Consider the following 23,390-nt stretch of genomic DNA (forward strand, 5'->3'; position numbering starts at 1 on the left):
ATTTGGTAGGAGGTATATGTAAGTAAAAAAAAAAAAAAAATACATCCTATGTGTTAATTTTTTATTGGTTAACTTAAGGTGCATAACCAATAGGATCACTAGCTACTATAGGGAGATGCCACGTAGGCAAGAATTACATACAAAATGCAATTAAGGGACCCACTAATCACGTGAAGTAGAAATGTTAATATGTGCATGGCTTTACATTAGAGGACAAGCTAAAACAATTGATGAGCTACAAATCCTCTCTAATCCTTTCTCCACCAATTAACGTTCATCTCCCACGTGGGACATTTGGACCTACCTTTAAATTACCAATTTTTATGTTTTTCCGTGTAATTTTATGTTGCTATTTATTCGTATTTGGAAATTGTATCTTACCAACTTTCCTTCTTTTCAAAATCTTTTGGTTTCTACTTACTCTTGTTTTTATTCTTGTTTTCTACAAACAAATAATAGTAATAAAGATTATTATCATGGATGATGATTCCTCTGCTTCTTACATCCACATGGTTAGTACAATTCCTTACCTTGATCGATCTTATGTTCGGGGTTTATTAGTTATCACGTTACTAGTTTAGATCACACAGTTTAATCTGATGACGTGATATCTAATCTTGGATGAAGGGAGTAACATTTTTTTTTTTTTTTATTTCTGCTCGTCAATCTTTTGATGATGAACGACTAACATAGAAGGTTGTGGATTTATGCAGGTGCAACACTTGATAGAAAAATGCATGATATTCAATATGACGAAAGATGAGTGCATGGAAGCCTTGTCTAAACATGCTAACATCAAACCTGTTATTACTTCAACTGGTTTGTTTTCTTTCTTTAGTTTTTGCATGCATGGCTATTTTAGTCTTTTTGGGGGGTTGTTAAATATATGGTGTTAAGCTTCTTACCTATTTCTAATTTTGGTATGTTGTATACTTCGTATGAGAATCACTTTTGATGATAACTATTATGTGTAGCTAGTTCTTGATATATAAATGAGGTCTTACATACCTTGGTTTGTTTTAAGCAATAATTGAATAGATTTTTCCTTCATAAATAAAACGAATAATGGACCTTAAGTGCATATGTGTACTCGGAACAATAAGGTTTTCTATATGTCTTGGGAGAAGACGGTCCTAAAAATATTGCATCCTTGCAATTACAAAATTATTTGTTTTGAGTTTTGATCAAATTACTCCATTCATAATCACTTAGAATTTGTTCTTTTCGATCAGCTTGTTTATTATTGTGTACTCCATAATATTATGTACAATTTTGAACATACAAGTTGATTGGTGTAGCTCATAATTTCTTCAAAAATATCAACTAAAATTTGTGTTGATATATTCGCATAAAATTACAATAAATTAGGTTTTTTTTATTATTAGTTAATTGAAATGATTTTCAATTTGCACTATATGAAATTAATTTATTATAATTACGTTAACAATGTAATAACAATAATAATATTAATAATAATAGTAGTAGTAATAATAATAATAATAATAATAATAATAATAATAATAATAATAATAATAATAATAATAATAATAATAATAATAATAATAACAGTACAACTTGGTATAGGTAAAAGATGTTTTATTTTGGCTTTTTATATACGAGTAGTTTTTAATAATTTTTTAGAGCATAAACATTTTTAAATATGTCATAAATGTTTTGAATTGATATTTTAAAATTAAATATTAAGACAAATCAAATACAATCTCACGCAATTATAACTTTATGAAAATAATAAATAAATAAAAAATGGGAATGCAGCATGGACCTACTTATTCTTTCTTGTCATTTTGTTGGCCCTAAATATAATGTCGAATGATCATAATTCAACCAAAAAATTAAATAAATGATTAGAGCATCATCGTTTATTAGAAATAAGGGTTAGCAACATAATTCATGGCTTTGAAATATATGGCTACCCAACTATTGTAGTTGGGTTCGTTAGTAACATAATTCATAACGTAAACATATTTTGGTTATATTCCAAGGGGATTGTATATATAAACATCAATAACACCATTAGACATGGATCATAAATATAAATAAGTCAAAAATTGACACTTTCCGACTTTGTGGTGACCCTGAAATTGAGAAGGCCATCTATAGATTGCCGGAATTAATAATGGAAGTATACTCATTTTGTATCTAGAAGATAGTCCTATTTGTTTGTTTTTTTTGTTTTGTACTACGTTTTTTGTGTAGTATTTTCCTTGAGGTCTCAATGCATTATTTGAGGAAATTGTTGTATCTCAATTCTCTTTAAGTTGTAATATTACTTTGAATTTTAATTTTTTTATACCATCTTCTTTGCCATAGTTTGTGATATTATGTAACCAAACATATACTTTAGTCATATCTTGGTGAAAACTTTCAAAATATTACAGATAGCTTTATTTTTATATTTTACTACGAGTAATAATAAATATTCTCTCTTCATATATATCTAAATAAAAGCCAAATTTCTACAAACAAAATTGTGTGTTGTGTCCCTTATTGAATGGTCATTTTATTTTCACTTGGTGGAGCCACCTCTAATTCCACGATTTTTTTTTTTATTTAATTTTATAAATAACACCACTGATATAGTATATATAATCAATCATAGGTTTCAATCATCAGTTCAAATATTTGGTTGAATTGATCAACTCCTTATATTAAGTCCAAAGGGTGATCTTTCCTGATGCGTGTAATAGAGTTAAACCGACTTCAATCATGAATTTAAGCATTTGGTTAAGTTGGTTTTCTGACATTCATACACAATTTTTTCTAGTACATTAGGTTGAATTGATTTACTCATTACAATCAAGTCCAAAGGGTGATCTTTTCCGATGTGTGTAATAGAGTTAAATTGACTTCAATCATGAATTTAAGCATTTGGTTAAGTTGGTTTTCTGACATATACAATTTTTTCTAGTATTTATTAATCTTATTATTATTACTTACATTCAACTTTAATCAGATGTACTACACGTCTACACTGCAACTATTTAGATCTCTTAAACATGTGAACCTTGTAGAATTGAGTAGTAAATTAAAACACTAGGAGTTACAGTACTCCATTAAGTAAGTTGTGATTCTATGAAGCTAGCACTACGAGATGTATCATGATTCATGTATATGTAATATTGTAATAAGACTCCAAAGTAAGTACGTTTAAGATTATACGAAGTACATCCATCTATTTGACTCTCTAAACTTAAAATGAAATTCACATCTTAATATAAAGCATACGAACTTCTTTGAGCTCCAATTGCATTGTTATTACCGAACCTCTTTTTTTTTTCTTTTCTTTTTTTTTTTTTTTTTTTTTTGGCAATGCTATGATATAAATTGTTCAACCATGGGTCCATGGTACTATGGAGTACATCTGTTTTTGTTGTTGGTTATACTTTCTAGCTGTTTTCATTTTTTTCCATTTAATTGGTCATACTTTTATTTCCATTATTTTATAAAAAAAAAAAATTCTGTGCAAACCTCTTTAAATTTATTATCAATATTCATTACTTCTTCCATTCCTATTTGATAGTTTCATTTGAAATCTTTGATTTGAAGATAATTAAATTTAAATTACAAATATTTTTGGCAACTAAAAGAAAAATAATAATAATAATAATAATAATAATAATAATAATAATAATAATAATAATAATAATAATAATAATAATAATAATAATAATAATGTAGGTTACTATTGCTGATAGTGTTTAAAACTCACAAAAATAAATATATTTTGGATCTAAACCATTAATTTGGGCTTGTTTCACATTGTTTTTTGTTTTCAGTTTCCATTTTTTTTAAAGCAAAAAACCAAAAGCGTGAAACATTGCATGAAAAATGTGTTTTTACCTTTTTGTTGTTAAGTTTCAAAATTATCATGAATTTAATAAGTTTGAATAATTTTTGATTCATTATATGACATATATCATATGATTTCAAAAAAACAAGAAACCAAAAAAAACAAAAATTCACAATGATGCCTAACATGATATCAATAAATTTGACTAATTTTTTATTTATTATATGATATATATCATATGATTTTGAAAAACAAAAAACCAAAATATAAAACCACAGCAATGTCAAACGATGAGCATTAACATGGTATCAATAATGAGCTAACATGGTATCAATAATGAGCTAACATGATACGAGTAGTATATAAATCAATCTTGAACTTCAACCATAAGTTATATAAGTTTAAGTTGTTGGTTGAGTTAGTCTTTTGATAGTTACTCTGGTATACTTGGTATTAGTTTGTGTCAATAATTTTTTTTTTTTAAAAAAAAAAAATTTAGAATATCAACTTTATGTAGCACAATTTGAAATTAATACATTATTAAAAGCCATCAAAAATACAAATGGGAGAACAAAAAAAAAAAGGGAAGGAATGTGGAGATCAATTAATGGATGATTAATAAATAAATTATATCATTATTATTTGATAAAAGCACCACTTGCAAGAGTTGCAAGTTTGCTACTTGCCCACTTATCTATCCTTATCTCTCGCTTTCCTACCTTTACTCAAGTGTCTATAAATTGCCACAAAATTTAATACGCGTACGAATAATATATCATTCTCCGTATATATTAATCTATACTCGAGCAACTCGAGTATGACGTCCCTTTTTAGTTTTAACTCATAAAACATGTTTTCTATATTTTTATTTCTTGCTATTCTTCATTTGATGGCAACCGAATTGATATGAATGCTTCATGTTCTATACTTCACTAATTAATTACCCTCAACATCTAATTATTAGTTGTCACAACACACTAGCTTAGATTTTTAACCTTTTACAACTCTCAAATTATTATATCAAATTACATATCAAACTCACTATTAATTCCAACAACGGCAACAAGAGGAATGCCGAAATAAAAGTGTTTTCAAGGCTACAAAATTACTATTCGCAATGGGCTACATTAGTTACAATAATTTGTTACAATAATTTGTCTATACTTGCCAGTTACGAATAGCATTTTCTATCATTAACCTCCGTTTTTTCAATCAATTTTGTGTAGTGTGGAAGGAATTAGAGAAAGAAAACAAGGAATTCTTCGAGGCGTATTCATCCAAATCGAAAAATGATCGAATGAGTGAAGCAGAGACAAGTGAAATGATACAGAAGATGATTTCCGATTCATCAAAGGATTCCAAAGATTAAAGACATTTCAATTGTAATTTGAACATATGCAACACATGCATTATTGAAAGTGATAGATCTTTAATTCCTTTGATGCATTTAATTTCTAATGCCATAGTACCTTGTTTGTGTCGTTCTTCACGTAAAGCCAAATGCATCATATATTTGAAGATCGATGGACCAATTTATATATATTTTGTGGTCCATTTATTCTAGGCACTCTACTACTCGGTCATTATCCAATTATCCTATCATATTTTGCCTAATCACATTTTTTTCCCTTTGTGTTCTCTCTTGCTAATCTTTATTTTGTCCTTGGACCATATAGTATAAGGGCTAATTAATAAAGTTATTACGTATGGAATGAATTCTCATTTCCTATATATTCAAAACCACACATTATTATTGTTGCTTTGGTAATTTAATCATATTATTGAAAGCATTAAACTCTTATAAGGGTAGAAATAATGTAAGAGCGTTCAAGGCAATTCAAAATTTACACACCTAATCGTTTAATGGTTTAAGTATATTTGGTTAACCTAATGGTTGAGACCAACAAATAGATTTTTTACTCTATCATACTTAGCCTATTTAAGAGAGTGAGAGATAACTCAAGTGATTAGAGCTTCCCTTTCAACTTCAGGAGATCCTGTGATTGATTCTCATCATTCGTCTTTGTGGCTCTCTAAACACCAAAAATATTTAACCTATACCTATTCCAATTTTAAGATGACCAACACGAATTAAATTATTCAGCTCTTTACAAATTGTATACAAATACCAAAAGAGCGTGTACACCTTTTTAAAATGCCCATACAATTTTATAATCCGTTTATATAGCACAAAACGTTTTTCTTATTATTTTTGACAGAATAGTTTAAGTTGAATAAGTATTCTCCTTCCTTTCCCAAAAAATTGAAGCAATTTGACTTTTAATTTAACTGTTTATACTTTATATACTAACTTTAGCTTTACCTTTTTTACTCATGTATTACTAAAATTATTATCATGTACAATGCTTTTTTAATAACTATAAATGTAAAGTTTCATAATATATATATTAACTTTTTGTATTAATATTAATAGAATTATTATCATGTACACTGCTCTTTTGAATAGATATTAATTTGAAGTTTTATGCGAAGTATAATATTACTGTAACTTTTTTTACTTTTTTTTATAGTATGCATGTGTACGTTATCATGTACAACTATTTAAATTAGTTGTTTAGTTGTAAGACTCATGCATTGACATGTGTGTTAAGTTTGACTGTCTCAATCAATATACTTATACTAAAGGCGAAACCAGAAATGACACTTGTCATAATCTGGTTAAAAATTTTCCCTCCAAAAGTTCTTTTTTTTTTTTTTTTTTTTTTCAAAGCTTCTTAGGGAAGTATTTAATACTTACTTTACAATATTTTTTTCTATTTGGCAAGTATATTCATTTTTACATATTATATTTATTTATTTTATGACGGGAACAAAGTCATATAATACAATAATGTAATATTATCTATAACAATTTGATATTATTTTTTATAGTAAAATAATTGTATTAAACTAATGATAAATATTGAAATTACCGTGCATGGCACGGGATCTAACCTAGTTATTTTAAAAGGTAATGAGTATTATTAATCTTGCAAATTTGTTTTTAGGTCCAAGTAGCAATCTTTTTTGGTTTGTATGCCTAGAGTCACCATCATAATGGTATATCAGGCCAAAAGTTTTAAGTTTTCTTGCTAGCAATGCTTTACATACAACACATTGCAACAATATTCCATTTAATACAACCTTGATGCCTTATGTCACTTGTCAATATCTGCTGAATGCCTAGTTGTCAACAGGATCCGTTGGTTAAAATTTTAGAAGATGATATATAAAACCTATATTAAATCTCGTTTTCATTAGATTTGTCCTTTATGACTTTCTAACACTTATAAATATTAAATTCACCTATTACATATAAATATAACACTTATAAATATTAAATTCACCTATTACATATAAATAGATCAAGTTGTACACTTCATTGAAAGGCATGGTAGTTTCACGACTTACCCTTATCAAAAGTGTCCTTACAATATTAGTAGGGTAGGTAAGAGACAATACAAAGAATGAGAATAAGATTAAGCCTCCACAAATAATAGCTGCGATAGGCTAGGCCGATTCTTTTGAGATAGGAATTGAATTTTCATCATCTCGTCAACTAATGCATGCAAATTAAAACAAGTCAAAGAATGTAAGAACTAATAGTTCTAAATTAAATACAAGAAGAAAGCAATACAAACTAATCAACTATTTAACCTAGCAGGGTACGAGTTCTTATATATAAGAAAAACTAATCATACATGTGAGTTGAAACAAAATTGATGGAATGATAGATTACTCCACTTATTGATCACTATTTAACTTTAAAATTATAACATACATTTTGGGTTTGTGTCAAACCTTTTTTCTTCAATTTAATTTGGTACATTGGTTTGTGTTTAGTCCATGCAATGACTTTCAATCATCACAAACATATTAAACATCTTTATTTGGCAAGTTAACTATTCAAGGGAAATTAATAAATTATTATGTAAATAAATGAATGGAGGGATGAACCTTAAAATTTTTTACTATAAAATACCATAAATCTACAAGACATAATAAAGTCATGTGGGTGTTGTTTGATTCGTCTTTTCTCATGTAATTAATATCTAATTTTTATAATTTTTACACGTATGAAAATGAAAACACAACTATTTTGAAACGAGACTTGGACACCGCGCGTGAAAAGTCAAATGGGGCAAAATAATATGTACAGAGGGAGTAGCTAGTAGAAAGTAGTGTTTTCAAAAAAATAAAATAATAAAAAAAAATATAAAAAAAAAACCTAGTAGAAAGTAGTAGTTGTTTTGTTTTATTTTTCTTAACCATTTTTTAAATATAAATTTTTGTATTCACCCATAGCTAGACCATGTTTTCTTCATCTTAAATAAATAATATTCTTTACTAATAAATAAATAAATAATATCCAGTAAAAGTAATTTTAGTTTAGTAAAAATAGTTTTAGTTAATTAATAATAATAATTTTTAATCAATAAAAAATTAGTAACTTCAATGAACAAATATAATAGAGAATCGGTGTAAAAAAAAAATCAAGAAATCTTAATTCCACAAATAAAAATCAAATTGTGTTCCTAATTTACAAAATCAGTGCAGATTATATGTTGGTATTATTCAATTATATAAGGTCTAATATTGAAATATGGAGTTTGTTATTTAGTGATCAATTTGCAAAAGTAGGGCTAATTTGCAATTAACTAATTTATTGTATCTTTGATTTATACTAAAATCAAAATAAATAAATAAATACATATACATATATATACATATACATATACATATACATATACATATATATATATATACATATACATATATACATATATATATATATATATATATATATATATATATATATATATATATATATACATATACATATATATACATATACATATACATATACATATATATATATATATATATATATATATATATATATATATATATATATATTGTTGTTATGAAGAATTATCTAGGGTACGGTTCATAATATATTTGGGGATTTATTAAATCCATTTTTTCTAATTATGAGTAATAATCATATATCTTTGCATATAAATTAGTACAATATTAAAATAACTAATGTAAATTGAGTTTAATTCGAATTTTTTTCCCAAATTTAGGATATAATCTACAAAAGAAAAAGGTAATGCCCTCATGGGTTCGGAAGGCCGTTTTATGCGTATCTTCCGGCTTAACTCGAATTTGATGATAGCCCGATTTAAGATCAAGCTTCGAGAACACCGTAGCCCCATGTAGCTCGTCTAGTAACTCATCAATAACGGGAATCAGATATTTATCCGGCACCGTTTCCTTGTTCAAGGCCCGGTAATCAACACAAAACCGCCAAGACCCGTCTTTTTTCTTCACTAGCAGTACCGGACTTGAGAAAGGGCTCATCGAAGGCTTTATAATTCCGGTCTCGAGCATCTCGTGAATAAGCCTTTCGATCTCGTCTTTTTGGGCTTGAGGATACCGGTAAGGACGGACACTAACCGGGTCGGATCCCCCTTTGAGATTAATGGAGTGCTCATGATCTCTTTTAGGAGGTAGTCCATTGGGCATTTCAAACACCCCTTGAAACTGGCCCAACAACTTCTCCAAGTAAGGAGGTGGGCTTGCTGGACTTGGGCCTGATTTGGTGGACTCTGCCAAATTTAATTCCACCAAAAGGCCTTGTTTTTCCTTCTTTAAAATTCTAAGCATGGACTTCAACGTCACTTGAGTTTTCTCAAGTGTAGGGTCGTCGGTCAAAGTGACCGGTGTTCCGGCAATCGAGAATTTCATGACATGGGTCCGCCAATTTGTGACCACCAAGCCCAACTTCGCAAGCCATTGAATACCAAGGATGACTTCGGCACTTCCTAGTGAGAGTGGTAAGAAATCCTCCGTGATGGTCACCCCACCACTCAACTCCACCTTAACTCCCTTGCACACCCCACTCCCATGAACCAAGTCCCCGTTGCCTAATGAGACCGAGAATTCTCCCCCTTGCACCACCTCAATCGCCACTTGTTCTATCACCGAAAGAGCCAAAAAATTGTGAGTAGCCCCGGGGTCTATCATCACCACAACCTCTTGACCTCGAATCACACCTCGTAATTTCATTGTTTTCGGGTTGTGAATCCCAATCACGGCACAAAGTGAGGCTTGCTCCTCGGAAGTAGTATCATCTACCACCTCCGGCCCTTCGATCTCAATCTCCTCTTCTCCTTCCGCTACTAGAAGTACACTAAGCTCTTTCCTCTTACATCGATGACCTACACCCCATCTCTCATCACACCGAAAACACAAGCCTCTTGCCCTCCTCTCTTGTAATTCAAACTCGGTAAGCCTTCTTGTCCCTCCCGTTGACCCTTGACGTTGACCTTGAGTAGCACGATTCATGTTCACTGATCCTTGAGACTCAGGGGCCTTGGGCCAAGATTTGGGCGGCCCACTTCAAGAGCCTTAATTCTGACTTCACCTCTTCCCTCAATCCTTTGATAAACTGTCCCAACATCAAACTTTCCGGCACATCCTCAAGTGGCGCCGCCATCTCTATGAAGCGACGACGATACTCTGCCACCGTCCCCACCTGTTCAACGGCCAACCATTGTTCGTGTAAGGTTCCGACGTGAGAGGGTCGGAACTCATTGAGGACTCGCTGTTTGAGATCCGGCCATCCATAAAACGGCTGTCTCTTTTGTTCCCATTGAAACCATTTCAAAGCCGCCCCATCCATAGCCACCACCGTGGCTTCCATTTTCTCTCTCTCCGACAATCGGTAAAACTCAAAGAACATCTCTACCCGAGCGGTCCAACTATCCGGGTCAGTACCTTCGAAAACGGGCATATCCAATTTGCGGTGTTTCCACTGTGCTCCGCCGCCTCCTCCGCCGCCGTCGCGCCACCCGTTATCAGGTGGATGCCACCCTCGTTCGTCAAAGGTTCTCGGCCCTAGGGGGTTCGGACCCTTTCCATCTCCGGGTGAGAGGTATTCTCCCCCACCACCGGCTGCTCTAGGGGAGGTAACACTGGTTGCGACGGATGTTGGTTTTGGGGTTGCACGAACTTCAATTTCTCCGGTTCCTCCTGAAGTTTCGTAAATTTGCCACGGTCTAAGGTGGCCTGGGTGTTCACGGTGGCGCGGAATTGCTCTAGGCGTTCCTCTAGGCGATTGACGGTGTTCGCCACCACCTCCTCCGTTTTCTTCCTTTCCTTCTCGATTTCCCTGCGTTCTTCTTCCATGGCCGCCTTAATGGCCGCTGCTACGGTGCGCGTGAGGTTGTCTTCTTGGGGCTGCAGCTTCTCTTGTATGAGAGTTAGGGCTCCTTCTATGGCGGTGAGGCGTTGCGGTAAGTCTCCTTCCATGGCTGGTCTGATTCGATATTTTTTTTTTTTTTTTTTTTATAAAAAAAAAAAAACTGGGTGGTGGTTTCCGGCACCGGCGGTCGCAGGACCACCGCTCTGATACCAACTGTTATGTACTGAATTCAAGTAATGTAAATTGCACAATTGAAATGAGAATTGAGAATGAAAGCTTGAGTACTTTGATTGATTGAAGGATGATTACAAATGGATAAACATAACTTTAGGTTATGACTCTCTCTAGTAGCTTGAGGCTACAAGTCTCTCTAAGATTAACTCACAAATTTCTGGATAGTTCATACTACTGCTAATACTAACATACATATACTCAAGGCTTAAATCAAACATGTGACAATTCATTAACGAAAATAGAAACCCATAGAAGGCATGATTAAAGATGGCTGCTTCCTTTCCCAAACTTCCTTTTAATTATCTTTGTCATGTTGCTCCTTGGTGCTGACCCCCTGCTGCCCCAACTTAGCGCGCCTCGTATACACCAAAAGTGGTGGTTGACTTGCGGTGTTGACCTCATTGAACCAATCCATAACACTCCCTCCGTATTTTTTTAAGTGTTACATTTTTCATTTCCGGTTATTTTTTTATTATATCTTTCTCCTCTCATGATTCCCTCCCAAACCCACTACTTTTTTATTATATCTTTCCTCACATTCATTACTTTTCAATAAAGTATTAACCTCACTATCTTTCTTTTACAATATTTTAATCTTCCAACTATCCCACTTCTTATTGTGTTTAAGTCAATTAAATTGCCTAAAACTATGTGCCGGTCAAACTGTAACACTTCAAAAAACACGGAGGGAGTATATGAAAATTGATTTAAAATTTAGAACATGTGAATAAAAATTTAGAATATACGAGTTAAAATTTAGAACATGTGACTGAAATTATCTACCTACATTTATTTAGAACATATTAAGGATTATCTACCTACATTTATATACATTTTATTTTGCATATTAAGGATTATCAACCTACATTTTATTTTGCATTTCTCCTTGCTCTAAAGATAATGTTGAAGCATGAAGCGTCACGTGACATTACATATGCGGGACCTTGGGGAGCGAGCAGTGACATTGCAGACTGGTAAAGAGATTTGATTATTATTCTTGTTGAGTTTTTATGTTCTTGGATATATTCATTGCTACTATTTAGTTGCCCTAAATAGTTTGGTTGTTTTAGCTGGTAAAACCCTTTATTTAAGAGAAAATCATGATTGGAAATATGGCATATTATTCAAATATGCTTTGACAAATTTGTCCCCTTTTGTGAGTATCCTGTTTCTCCCTCTCTTGCTTGAAAGCTGACACTGGATTTGCCGATCTCTTGCAATTAAGCTAAGTAACTTGAGAGCTAATAAGATAAGTTGTGGCTACCTAGCTCAAAGCAGTTGGGTCTTGTCAAACTGTCTAACAGACTAGCATGATGATATCCTCTCATCTAACAAGAAATTGCACTATTAGGCAAACTAAACTGTGTTGAATAATGGTAGAGAATATCACAAGAGCTTTTGTAACCCAAACTAAAGTGTGTGAATGTCTTATCCAAACTAAAGTGTGTGAATGTCTTATCCAAACTTGATGTAGAGAATATTAGTGTTGCAATTATTATGAAACGACTCGAAGATGAATAAGTGTTGCATTTAAAATTTTAAAACTGAAACAGAGAGAGTACAGAATATAAATTTATTTTCATCAAGATTTGGCAACAAAAATAAAAGTAAAAATGGTAGGAAAATATATAATAAATTTAAATAACCAATATAACCAGATCTGCTTTTGCCTTTAGTATATAGTTGTTGAATCTATTGTTTGAAAACATATTTTACCATCTTATCCCTCTACCCCACTGCAGTTGCACTTTTTACCCGACCTCACTCTTATCCTTTCATTTCGTACACCCACTCACCCCTCTTAAAAATACTCCATGTTATACCTTTTTGTTTGCCCCATTTCCTTTTTGGGGTTTCCCAAAAGATTGCCCCATTTTCCATTTTGGGATTTCCTAAAAGATTGCCCCATTTTATAGGAACCACAACTTTACTCTCACATAAAATCATTTGGTCCCACCACCTTTGTCTTGTCAACTTCACTTATCAGAAAATTAAAAAAAGTAACACTACCGCATTTGTGCAAACAAAAAAGAGGACAGTGGGTGAAATAGTTTAAGATAAATGGGTAAATAAATAAAAGAGGGAGTATGTGACTTATTTGATATATTATAGAGTTTATACATATTGGTAAACTCTACATCTGAGCCATAACCCAAATTGAACTCGATCCAAAAGACACCTTTACTGCTTTGAGGATGGGAATTTGAATTTTGGAGTGTGTTTCTCTTGGCAATATTGCATTCTACACATTTGACGAATAGCTACTCATCGAAACAAAGAAAAAATCTTTTATTCAATAAACTTAATAGCATTAGCCTTATTGATGAAGGAATTTGAATTTGAGGGATAAACTTTGGTAAATATTACATATTTACATGGTAGTTCTCCTATACATTGTTGGCTAATAAAGGTAGTTAAGCATTCTAGTCACTCTTTTGATACAAAATATAAATAATTAGGACATAGGCTGTATAAGGGGAGTAATACTGCAATTAAATCTTCAGTTCTTTGTCATTTAGATTTTGTGTGCTCAAATTGCTGTAGTCTAATTTTAAATTGATCAGCCAATCTGACATAGTGGGTAACTTGTGCACTTTGTTTGTGAATATGATGCTGCATTGTGGATTGGTCAAGTTTGCTTCTCAAGCTCACCTCTGAGTCTGAAGGTATGTACCTTTGTCCACTACCTTTTCCAAACAACCTGTTATAAGTTGTGAGATATGAAACAAAATTCATAAATAATCTCTCATCTAATGCAATAGCTTTTGTTTTGTTAGTGTTGTCAAGGAAGATATTTTCTAAGAAGCAAATGCTTTCTGGATCAACTTCACACTCTTATGTTGGGGTAAAGATTCAAATTGGCCCATTTAATAGCATGTTTTTTATTTATTTTTTATTTTTTTTTTGAAAAAAAAAAGAAAAATCACTCCCCTATCATCCTGGGTTATGCATTTGGGAATTTAGTTGATTTTCCTCTTTCTTTGAATTTCACACTTGCTACTTTTGGCTAACCTTTAAAGGACTAGTTAATTTTAACTTCTAGTAAATAAGTTTTTGAAATTCAATTTTGTTTAAGTGGTCTGATGATGTTCTTCCCATCACTCATTCACTGGTCGGTGAAAATAACTTCACCTCAAATGGGATGTTTATGTACTGTACACTAATCTGTTGGGGCTGCAATATCCTTTCAGGTGCAGAAGCCTGCATTTGGTACTGGGTTTCAATTTTCGCTACAAATGTCAGTTCCTCCAACACATACATCTCCTAATCGGCTAGCTATCTACCATGACATCGTCAATCAGAAATCTAATACCACACCGATGAAGTCATCATCGCGTAATGTTTTCACAATAGCAAGAGCTCATGCGCCTCTACTTCGGATTGTCAAGAGGATTATCAAGTAGGTGTGGGAAGTTAACTAAGTTACCAGCAAGCACCTAGAAGGCCTTTCACTGGAATCTCGGCCATCTTAGTCGACTTGCTTACTATGAACTTTCCTTTGTTGTTTGTTTTGATTTTAGTTGTACTGTTGGTATTTTGGTAATGCTGGACTTTTATCCCCCATTAACTTTTGGAATGATGCTCCTTGGACTCCCAAAGGCCTGTTATGTAATTCTTTATCCTGTAGGATTCATGACTCAAAAGGTGTATGTATCATGGGCTTTCATTGGCCATAATTCATCATGCTCCTTCTTGATGAGATAAGTAGATAATGAGGTGAACTGAGATTGAACCTGATTTGGCTCAACTGGAACTCGGGCAAGGCTAAGCTCAAGTCAGTTTGTTAAACTTTTAACTTTGGGCTAATTTGCTGCGATTCTTGGGCTGCTGCTGTTAGAGGTTGTTGCTGGCAGTTTGTGGTTGAATGGCGAGGTAATGGTGGCGGTTTTTTGTTGGGAAATTGCCGGATGCGCTGTTGTTGGGAATTGATACGAGGATGGCAAGGGGTGATTCAATGGGGTTTGTTGCGGGTGTATTGCAGAATGTTGTCTTGGTGGTGCAAATTTGGTTGAGGCAGCGATGTTTGGCAGAGGTGGTGCGCGCAGTTCTGTGGTAGGAGGAGGTTGAGATTGTTGATTCAGGGTGAAGGGAGACACGTGGCTGTTTGGAGGGGAAGCACTGAAGCAGGGAGGTTGTTTTGGTTAGTAGTTTTTTGGTGGGGAATAGGGAGCAGGGGAATGTTGAAGGAGATGCTGCTATTTTGGTGTGGTGGAGGATAGGTGAGGGAGTGGTGATGGTTAATGGGCAGCAAGTAGAAGTTTTGTTGAACTTGATTGACTCGAGTCCCGAGCAACCATTTTATCTTAAAATCCGTGACCTGAACACATACACACCAATAAAATCGAGGAGAGAAGTGAGAATGCTAAACTAAAATATAAAATAAAATCAAGTGCTAAACTAAATAGATATGAAATAAACAGAGGTGAGAATTTATTTACTAATACTATGAAATTAAATTAAAAACTATTAAAAGCTAAAAAATATATTCAAGAGTCTATGTATACCCTAAAAGAGAGAAATTATTAGGGAAGATGGAGAAAGAGAGAGAAACGCAAAAACTAGAGAAATTATTAGAAAACAAAGCTAATAACGAGCCTATGTATACCCTAAAAGTGATATACGAGTAAAAGTCACTAATCACCTATCATACTCTCAAAACATGCACGCCATTACCATTTAGGAAAAAAAGCATTCAAGAACACAAATCCAAAAGTTTTATGTCCAAAGCAAGAACAAAATATAAAATTACAAATTTGCCTTGATGGAAACAAAAATCTTTTTTAGAGTTTTCTTTTTTTCAAAATAAAGAACATGGAAATGTATATAAAAATGTGCATGGCATATAAGAATTAAAATTCCACTAAACATGATAGAATACCCTACCCCAAGTTTAAATTAGATAACTTGCTCAAACCATAAACCAATGAATCCATGGGAGTGGAAAGAAAGAAATCAATTCAACAAACCAATATATATCCAACAAGTCACCAACTATTAGAGAAAAAGCAAGGAAATATAATACCGAATATAGGTGGGTGTAAATACCCGCAAATGACCCTATTCAACCTTTTCAAAGCCAATTTCCTCCAATACGATGTCTCTGATGCCATATGCTAAGAAAGCGGAGTGTCACGTGCTTTAACTTCCTTGATGCTTGATCCGATACCAATGCAAAACAGTATAAGAAGTCATGTACCTAGCAAAAGGCACACAAACATTCCCATGAGAGAAAATCTATACTAAAAAGAAAAGAAAATGAAAGTAATAAAACACGTGTTACTTTCCGAGAAAGGCTTGCTTATGGTCTAAGCGTGACCTCTCTAGTAAACAATTTTGCAACAAACGCAAGAGCTTGTCAAATGCAATACTAAACATGTCGTAAAGAAGAAGGTAGGCAAATGACAGGTTGAGAACGTGGAATAAAGATAGTGCACGCAAATGAGGAGAGATGCAAGAAAAAGAAGAATCAAAAGCAAATTCAACATAAGAAGAAGAAGAAAACTAAGGCAAACTCTACTCAAAATGTTTTAAGGTGGCAAAATCACCCTTTTTCTCAATAATTGATTAGTGATGAGCTTGAATATCACAAATGGAAGGAGGGTCCCCAATAGGATCTTTGACATAAGAAGAGAGGGACATGTGGTATTAAAATAAGTCAAACAAATCTCACAAGCCTCCCAAAGACTACAACAGTTATAGTCAACAAATTCCTCAAGTCTATTAAAATATTCACAAAAAGACTCATTATCATATTGAGGAAATAAGAGACATGGCTTTTTTTTTCTCAAAATAAACAAGAGTCAAATAAAAGAAAAGTATATACAAACACTCAGACTCAATCAATCAAAAATACTAAAACATAGACACCGTTCTCCGGCAACGACACTATTTTAACGTGGGGAAAAGTAGGTCGTTGACTAATCCTCCCTAAGGTCAAACAAATTTTATAATCACTTAACAAGCCTAAAGACAAGTATAGAGGTATAGAGAATATTTCAAACACCCAACTTTGAGCCCTACTGTGATCATGCACTTAAGCATTATGGCGTCCAAAGGGAAGGAAGCTAGAGCAAAAGAGTCGCCAATAAGTTTTAGGAACTTGTAAACCGTTCACAGGTGTGAAGATTACACCCCACTCACGATCACAAAGATAGCTAACTCCATAGTGGTCCGGAACTATGACTGAATATTCGGGGATGATGGTACGAATGCAACCTAAAAGATATTGAGCCGTCCTAAATATTCCTCTACTTTATTTTTCTTTTATTCATGTGCGCTTTCCGATCAAGATACAATCATTTGGTTAGCCCTAAACCTATTTAATCTATATTGGTTGATTAATAATGCACAAATAAATCTATTATTGGCGATCACTTGAATCAAAATCATATTAAGCCTAAATCAATTATTAATTATTTTATTAGGTGTGATTTAAGTACAAATTCCCTTGAAACCCGCAGAAAAGGCATGATCAAGCAATAACAATAATATATTAAGCACCATAATAATATTGTTGACACAACAATCATCATCATCATATAATATTCTCATCAGAGCATAATAATAATGTTAGCAAGATCCTAAGCATGATACTAACATGATTAATAACAAATCCTAGCATGTCACTAATAAAAATTTGACTCTGACCAATATCAACACTTTGACTGTCAGTTTGTCCTTGTTGCTCGTCCTCTCGAACTTCATCGAGTTTGATTTTCCTCCCACTTGTCATTTTGGAAAGATGTTCCTTCTCCAAAGAGACACCATCGCGAGCAACAAACACTTTGTTCTTGGATTTGTTGTAGAAACAATACCCTTTGGTTTCTTTTGGATATCCCACAAAGAAACACTTGTCAGATTTTGGGTGAAGTTTGTCAGAAATCAATCTTTTGACATATGCCTCGCAACCCCGTTCCAAATCTTGAGAAGAGACAACCTAGGAGGTTTGTTTCGTCCATAATTCATATAGAGTCTTTTCCACAACTTTTGACGGAGTGCGGTTTAATGTTAGTGCCGTAGTTAGAAGTGCATGTCCCCAGATGAAAGAGATTAAAAGATCGTTAAGACCCATCGTTGATCGTACCATGTTTAACAAGCTTCGATTTCTCCTTTCGGATACTCCGTTCCATTATTGTGGAGTTCATGGAGGTGTCACTTCTGAAAGTATACCATGTTCTTTTAGATGATCATCGAATTCATGGCTTAAGTATTCACCGCCTTAATTCACATGTCAACCACGTATAGGGCAGCCAATCTTCCTAGGTTATGAAACCCTAGGAGCATGATCTCCCACTTCCCTATAAATACCCCATCATTTCATGATGGAAGGGAACACACACACAATATTCCAAAAGGCACAATGCCCAAAATATGCTCTTACTTCTCTCTACTTTCTCTCTCTAAAAATCCGTTTTCCGGTCACTAACTTGATCGTCGGAGGCGGAACTCCGGTAAACCGGAGTTCCGTTGTTTTGTAGGTGTTCGGGTCGTACGAGTGTTGCATCCCGGATCTGTCTCCCGCGGGAATCCATACCCCCCTTTCGAGTTATCACAAAAATGCCCGAAACAATAGTTGATTACATATTTTCTCTTATTGTTTTTTTTAGGAAAAATTTCTCTTATTGTTAATTTAACTAATTTTGTGATTTAAAAGCCAAACCAAAAAAACCTTCAAGATATGGCTAGCTATGGCGCGCGTATCGCGCTCGTTACCTGCCCTAGTTAAATTAAAATTAATAAGAGTAAAAATCTTACTACATAGTATTAGGAAGACCAATAATAGTGACCCTCCATTCAAACAAATTGTTTTCCTCTGATAAACCTGTTGAAAACCCATCAACTGGATGTTTGCAAAGATCTGAAAAATCACCAAACAAAAAAAAAATTTCATAAAACAAATTCAATAGAATAATTGAAGAAATTCGATTTTATTTATCGAATTAATTGATACCTTTAAGCTGGATGTTTGCAAAGATTTGAAAAACACCTAACAAAAAACAAATCGCTTAAAAATTCAGAAAAATACAAATTCAACAAAATAATTGAAGAATAATCGAACACTAAATCGCTAAATTCACACATTTAGCCGCCGATTTCTGATTCTCCTCCACAAATTTCTTGATTGTTTGGGCATTCATAATTTCATACATGCCTCACCCTACTACAACCCGAAATTCCAGATCAAAACCCAGAATTTCAAATCAAAAACCCAGAAACAAGTATTTGCAAACCTTGCATGTAGATTCAACGACTAATTGGGATGTTTTTATGAGCGAAGAGAGAGAAGATTAGAAATAAATAAATAAAAAAAAATCACAAAGAGAGGTGAAAGATGGAGCTTAGACATTGAGAGTGATGGATGGAGCTTAGACCTTTAAAAAAGCAACTTAAACCCTAAAATCTTCCAAATTAAATAAATCAATCACAACCCTTCCTAAAAATTATCCCAAATACAAAATTTCAGAACCAAAATAAAAAAACCCAAAGATCCCATCAACTAATCTCATGAAAATCTGTGAATTGGGTGAAAGTAGGATACTCCAATTTCAAAATAATCTCAATTAGCAGCAATAGAAAATACAGTCAAAGAAACTCCCAAATAACAAATTATCAAAGTTAGAAAACATTAGAAAAATTCTTTGTTAGAAAACTTGAAAGACGATCAAGGTTTGCATGGAAAAGAGACGCAAAAGTCAATAATTTAAAAATAAATTACCTCACAAACTGCATCAATGGAGGGGATGGAAAATGTGATATTCATCTTCTTCATCAATTTCTTCATCATCACTATTCATCCTTATCGAAGAAGATGAAAAACTACATGCATGGATCTGAATACCAATTTACTTTATCTCCTTGACAACAAATCTAAAATCGACCGCGGATAATACAACAGATACATTTCATTATTTCGCCGCAAGTACCGACTTCAAATCTGCTCAACACAATTATTACTCAAAGCAAGGAAAAAAAAAGAATTGACGATAATCAAATTATGATTGTAAACCGCTTCCATGGAGAATGAACGCTGGAGCAGGAAAAGGGGGAAAAAGAAAGATGAGTCAGTAAAAGCAAGGGAAATTTCAAGGGCAAATTCGGCACATCACTATTCCTTTCACTAATTTTTGCCAAAACTCCTAATCTTCTCAACTTTCCACTTTTAAAGGTTGTAGATGTGTAGTAATAGTGTAATACCTAAACTAAATTGATGGCAAATTTTAAGATGCACCATGGTGCACCTATTTCTAGGTGTACCACGCCTATACTTTTGAACAATTAGTAAAAAAATTTGAACAATTGCAAATTTTGAACATGTAATAAAAACATCTGAACATCGCAAATTTTGAAAATTTAGTTAAAAAATCTGAACAATTGCAATGCATCATGCATATACTTTTGAACATTTAGTAAAAGAAATCTGAACAATAAAGAATTTTGAACATTTAGTTAAAAAATCTGAACATCAAAAATTTTGAACATTTAGTAAAAAAATCTGAACAATCGCAATGCACCACGCCTATAATTTTGAACTTTTAGTAAAAAAATATGAACAATAACAAATTTTGAACATTTAGTAAAAAAATCTGAACAATCGCAAATTTTGAATTATTACGAGTCAGGCAAATTTTGAGCTGACTCGTAATAATTCAATAGTTTTGTAATAGAAACTGAACATTTAATATATACAAAATGGACATTTCTTGATAAAATATGAACGTAAAAATTGCATGTTTATGTTCAATTTTTGTGACGTGTTCATATTGTTTTTACTAAATGTTCATTTTTGTAGAATGTTCAATTTTTTTTACTAAATGTTCAAAGTATAGTCGTGGTGCACCTATTTCTAGGTGCACCATGGTGCACATAATACTACAGTAATTGCTAAATTGATTGGAAATAAACCGAACAGGCCTTAAAATAAGAGTTACTTTCGGCCCATTTTAATTTCTAAGCCCAATTGCTAATAAAACACTCAACCCCTCGTCAGGCATATTCTTAGGTGTAACCTCCTGCACCTAGAAATAGGTGTCACTATCAAGACGCAGGAGAAACTACATGAAACGCAGCCACACATTTTTAATGTTCTCTAATGTTTCTTCCCGCATCAGATTCTTAGTTTCCTTTTTCAAATTTTTTGGTTTCCTCTTTTCCAATTCTCTCTCTTCTCCTATCTTTCCTAATTCTCATCAAAGTTTTCCATTAAAATTTTCATTACTATATTTTGTTCTTTGTTTTATATTCTGGAAAAATTATTCCCTGTTTTTTCTCCTTCTTTAATTCCTTTTTCCTCTGTTTTTTCTGGAAAAATTATTCTCTGTTTTTGCGATTGCATCTGTTTCGATTGGATAATATGATAAAAAATATCATTATGATTTTCTTTTCCTCTGTTTTTTCTCCTTCCTTCTTTAATTTCTCTCTCCTCTGTTTTTTTTTTAATTTTTTATTTATCTTTTGTTTCAATTTTTTGATTCAATTTTTCAATTGAATTTATTATGTGGTGAATTTGTGCTTAATTTCGATTGATTAAGTTTATCTAACTTTTGAATTCATATGAATCGATTTTTTTTAGCTTCGATCGATTTCATTTGTGTATGAATTGCATCTGATTTTTTGCATTTTTTTTATCGATGAACATAATTCTGCAAAATATGAACACACTAGTAGAATAAACAAAATGGCAAGCGGTTCAAACCCCACAATGGCAAGCGGTTTTGAACCGCTCCCTATTGGGGGGCTTGCCAATGTCCATTTAAATGGCAAGCGGTTCAGAACCGCTTGCCATTTGAAGAGAAAGGGCAGCGGTTTTGGCGCCAAACCGCTGCCCATTAAGACTATAAAAAATTAAAAAAAAAAAAATTTTTTTTGTTTTTTTTTTCGCTGAAATTGGTAAACAAATAAAATACATATAAAAACAATAATATTTTTATTAATTAATTGATGTAAGTAATACATTTTCATTAAAAAAAATAAAAAAAAATTAATACAAGTAATAAAATTAATACAAGTTCTGTCAAACAAAAAAAATACAAGTCTGAAAAAAAAATATATACGAGGCAGCTCTTGTTCCACCACCAGGCACAACCGCCGTCCACGTGCACCACCACCGTCACCACCGTCCACGCGCACCACCACGAGGCTCTTGTTCCAGATCCCAGCCTTTTTCGCCCACTACGACCCCCACCAACACCAAATCGACCTGAAACAAACCAATTATAACCACACATCACCATTAAATTAAAAAAAAAAACTTAAAAATTAAAAAAATAAATAAATAAATAAGAGAACAAACCATGAATTCCACCATAACCTCGAAATTTGCTAGAAATTTGGGTTTTAAGGGTCAAATTCGACCATAAAAACTCTAGATCTAGAGTTTTTATGGTCGAATTTGACCTAAAAAACTTGAAAACTCCAACAAATTAAAATCAAAACCCAAAAAAAAAAAATTGAAACCCACAAATCGGAACCCACAAATCGAAACCCACAATTCAAAATTTGCTCGAAAATTTACTCAAAATTCGCTCTTGATTTTTGGGGGTTTAGGTTCAATTTTTTTTGGGGGGTTTTGGTTAAAAATTTTACTTGAATTTTCTGGAACTTTTTGGGGGTTTTGGTCGAGGAGATTAAGAGTGAGAAAGAGATCAAGGAGGAGAAGTGCGAGAAATGGAGGGAGGAGTGAGAAAAGGGAGGAGCGAGAAAGAGATTGAGAAAAATGGAGGAGGGAGGAGTGAGAAAAGGGAGGAGCGAGAAAGAGATCGAGAAATGGGAGGAGGAGTGAGAAAAGCGAGAGAGGAGACGTGAGGAGGAGAGAGAATGGGTGAGGGCTGAGCTGAGTGGGTTATAATTAAAATGGGTAGGGTTTTTTTTTTTTTTTTTTTAAAGGGCAAGCGGTTTATGGTATGAACCGCTTGCCATTTGGGGATTTTGCAAGCGGCTCACACAAAACCGCTTGCCATTTACAATTTGGCAAGCGGTTCACCCAAAACCGCTTGCCATTTACAATTTTGGAAGCGGAATTTCAAAACCGCTTGCCATTTGGGGCTTCCCATTTACTATTTTCTACTAGTGACATATGCATAGGTTCCCTTAAATGTGAACATTAGCTTTTTATAAAGTGAACATAGGCATAAAAAA

At 33.1% G+C, this 23,390-nt stretch overlaps 2 protein-coding genes and 1 long non-coding RNA gene across 4 annotated transcripts; 2 read left to right on the forward strand and 1 right to left on the reverse strand.

The window, feature by feature from the left end:
• Nucleotides 1–368: 368 nt before the first annotated feature.
• On the forward strand, nt 369–5,343 carry LOC145595288 (uncharacterized). The gene is made up of 3 exons (XM_081651672.1): nt 369–512; nt 714–819; nt 5,038–5,343. The coding sequence occupies exons 1-3, from the start codon at nt 477–479 to the stop codon at nt 5,178–5,180; spliced, it is 285 nt and encodes a 94-aa protein (XP_081507798.1). The 5' UTR covers nt 369–476; the 3' UTR covers nt 5,181–5,343.
• A 6,017-nt stretch (nt 5,344–11,360) lies between these two features.
• On the forward strand, nt 11,361–15,003 carry LOC145594946 (uncharacterized). 2 transcript variants are annotated; one of them, XM_081651295.1, is made up of 4 exons: nt 11,362–12,229; nt 13,890–13,921; nt 14,033–14,100; nt 14,447–15,003. In XM_081651295.1, the coding sequence occupies exons 1-4, from the start codon at nt 12,156–12,158 to the stop codon at nt 14,657–14,659; spliced, it is 387 nt and encodes a 128-aa protein (XP_081507421.1). In that variant the 5' UTR covers nt 11,362–12,155; the 3' UTR covers nt 14,660–15,003. The 2 variants fall into 2 exon arrangements, with proteins under 2 accessions (XP_081507422.1, XP_081507421.1); XM_081651296.1 differs by lacking the exon at nt 14,033–14,100 and having other exon boundaries at nt 11,361–12,229.
• A 7,159-nt stretch (nt 15,004–22,162) lies between these two features.
• LOC145595755 (uncharacterized) lies at nt 22,163–23,022 on the reverse strand. The gene is made up of 2 exons (XR_014103006.1): nt 22,546–23,022; nt 22,163–22,452 (listed from the first exon to the last, which is right to left on the reverse strand). It is a non-coding gene; the product is annotated as an uncharacterized LOC145595755 (long non-coding RNA).
• Between the last annotated feature and the right edge of the window lie 368 nt (nt 23,023–23,390).

The sequence above is a fragment of the Chenopodium album genome, chromosome 19 (genome assembly GCF_948465745.1).
Source record: "Chenopodium album chromosome 19, dcCheAlbu1.1, whole genome shotgun sequence".
Classification (NCBI taxonomy): Eukaryota; Viridiplantae; Streptophyta; class Magnoliopsida; order Caryophyllales; family Amaranthaceae; genus Chenopodium; species Chenopodium album.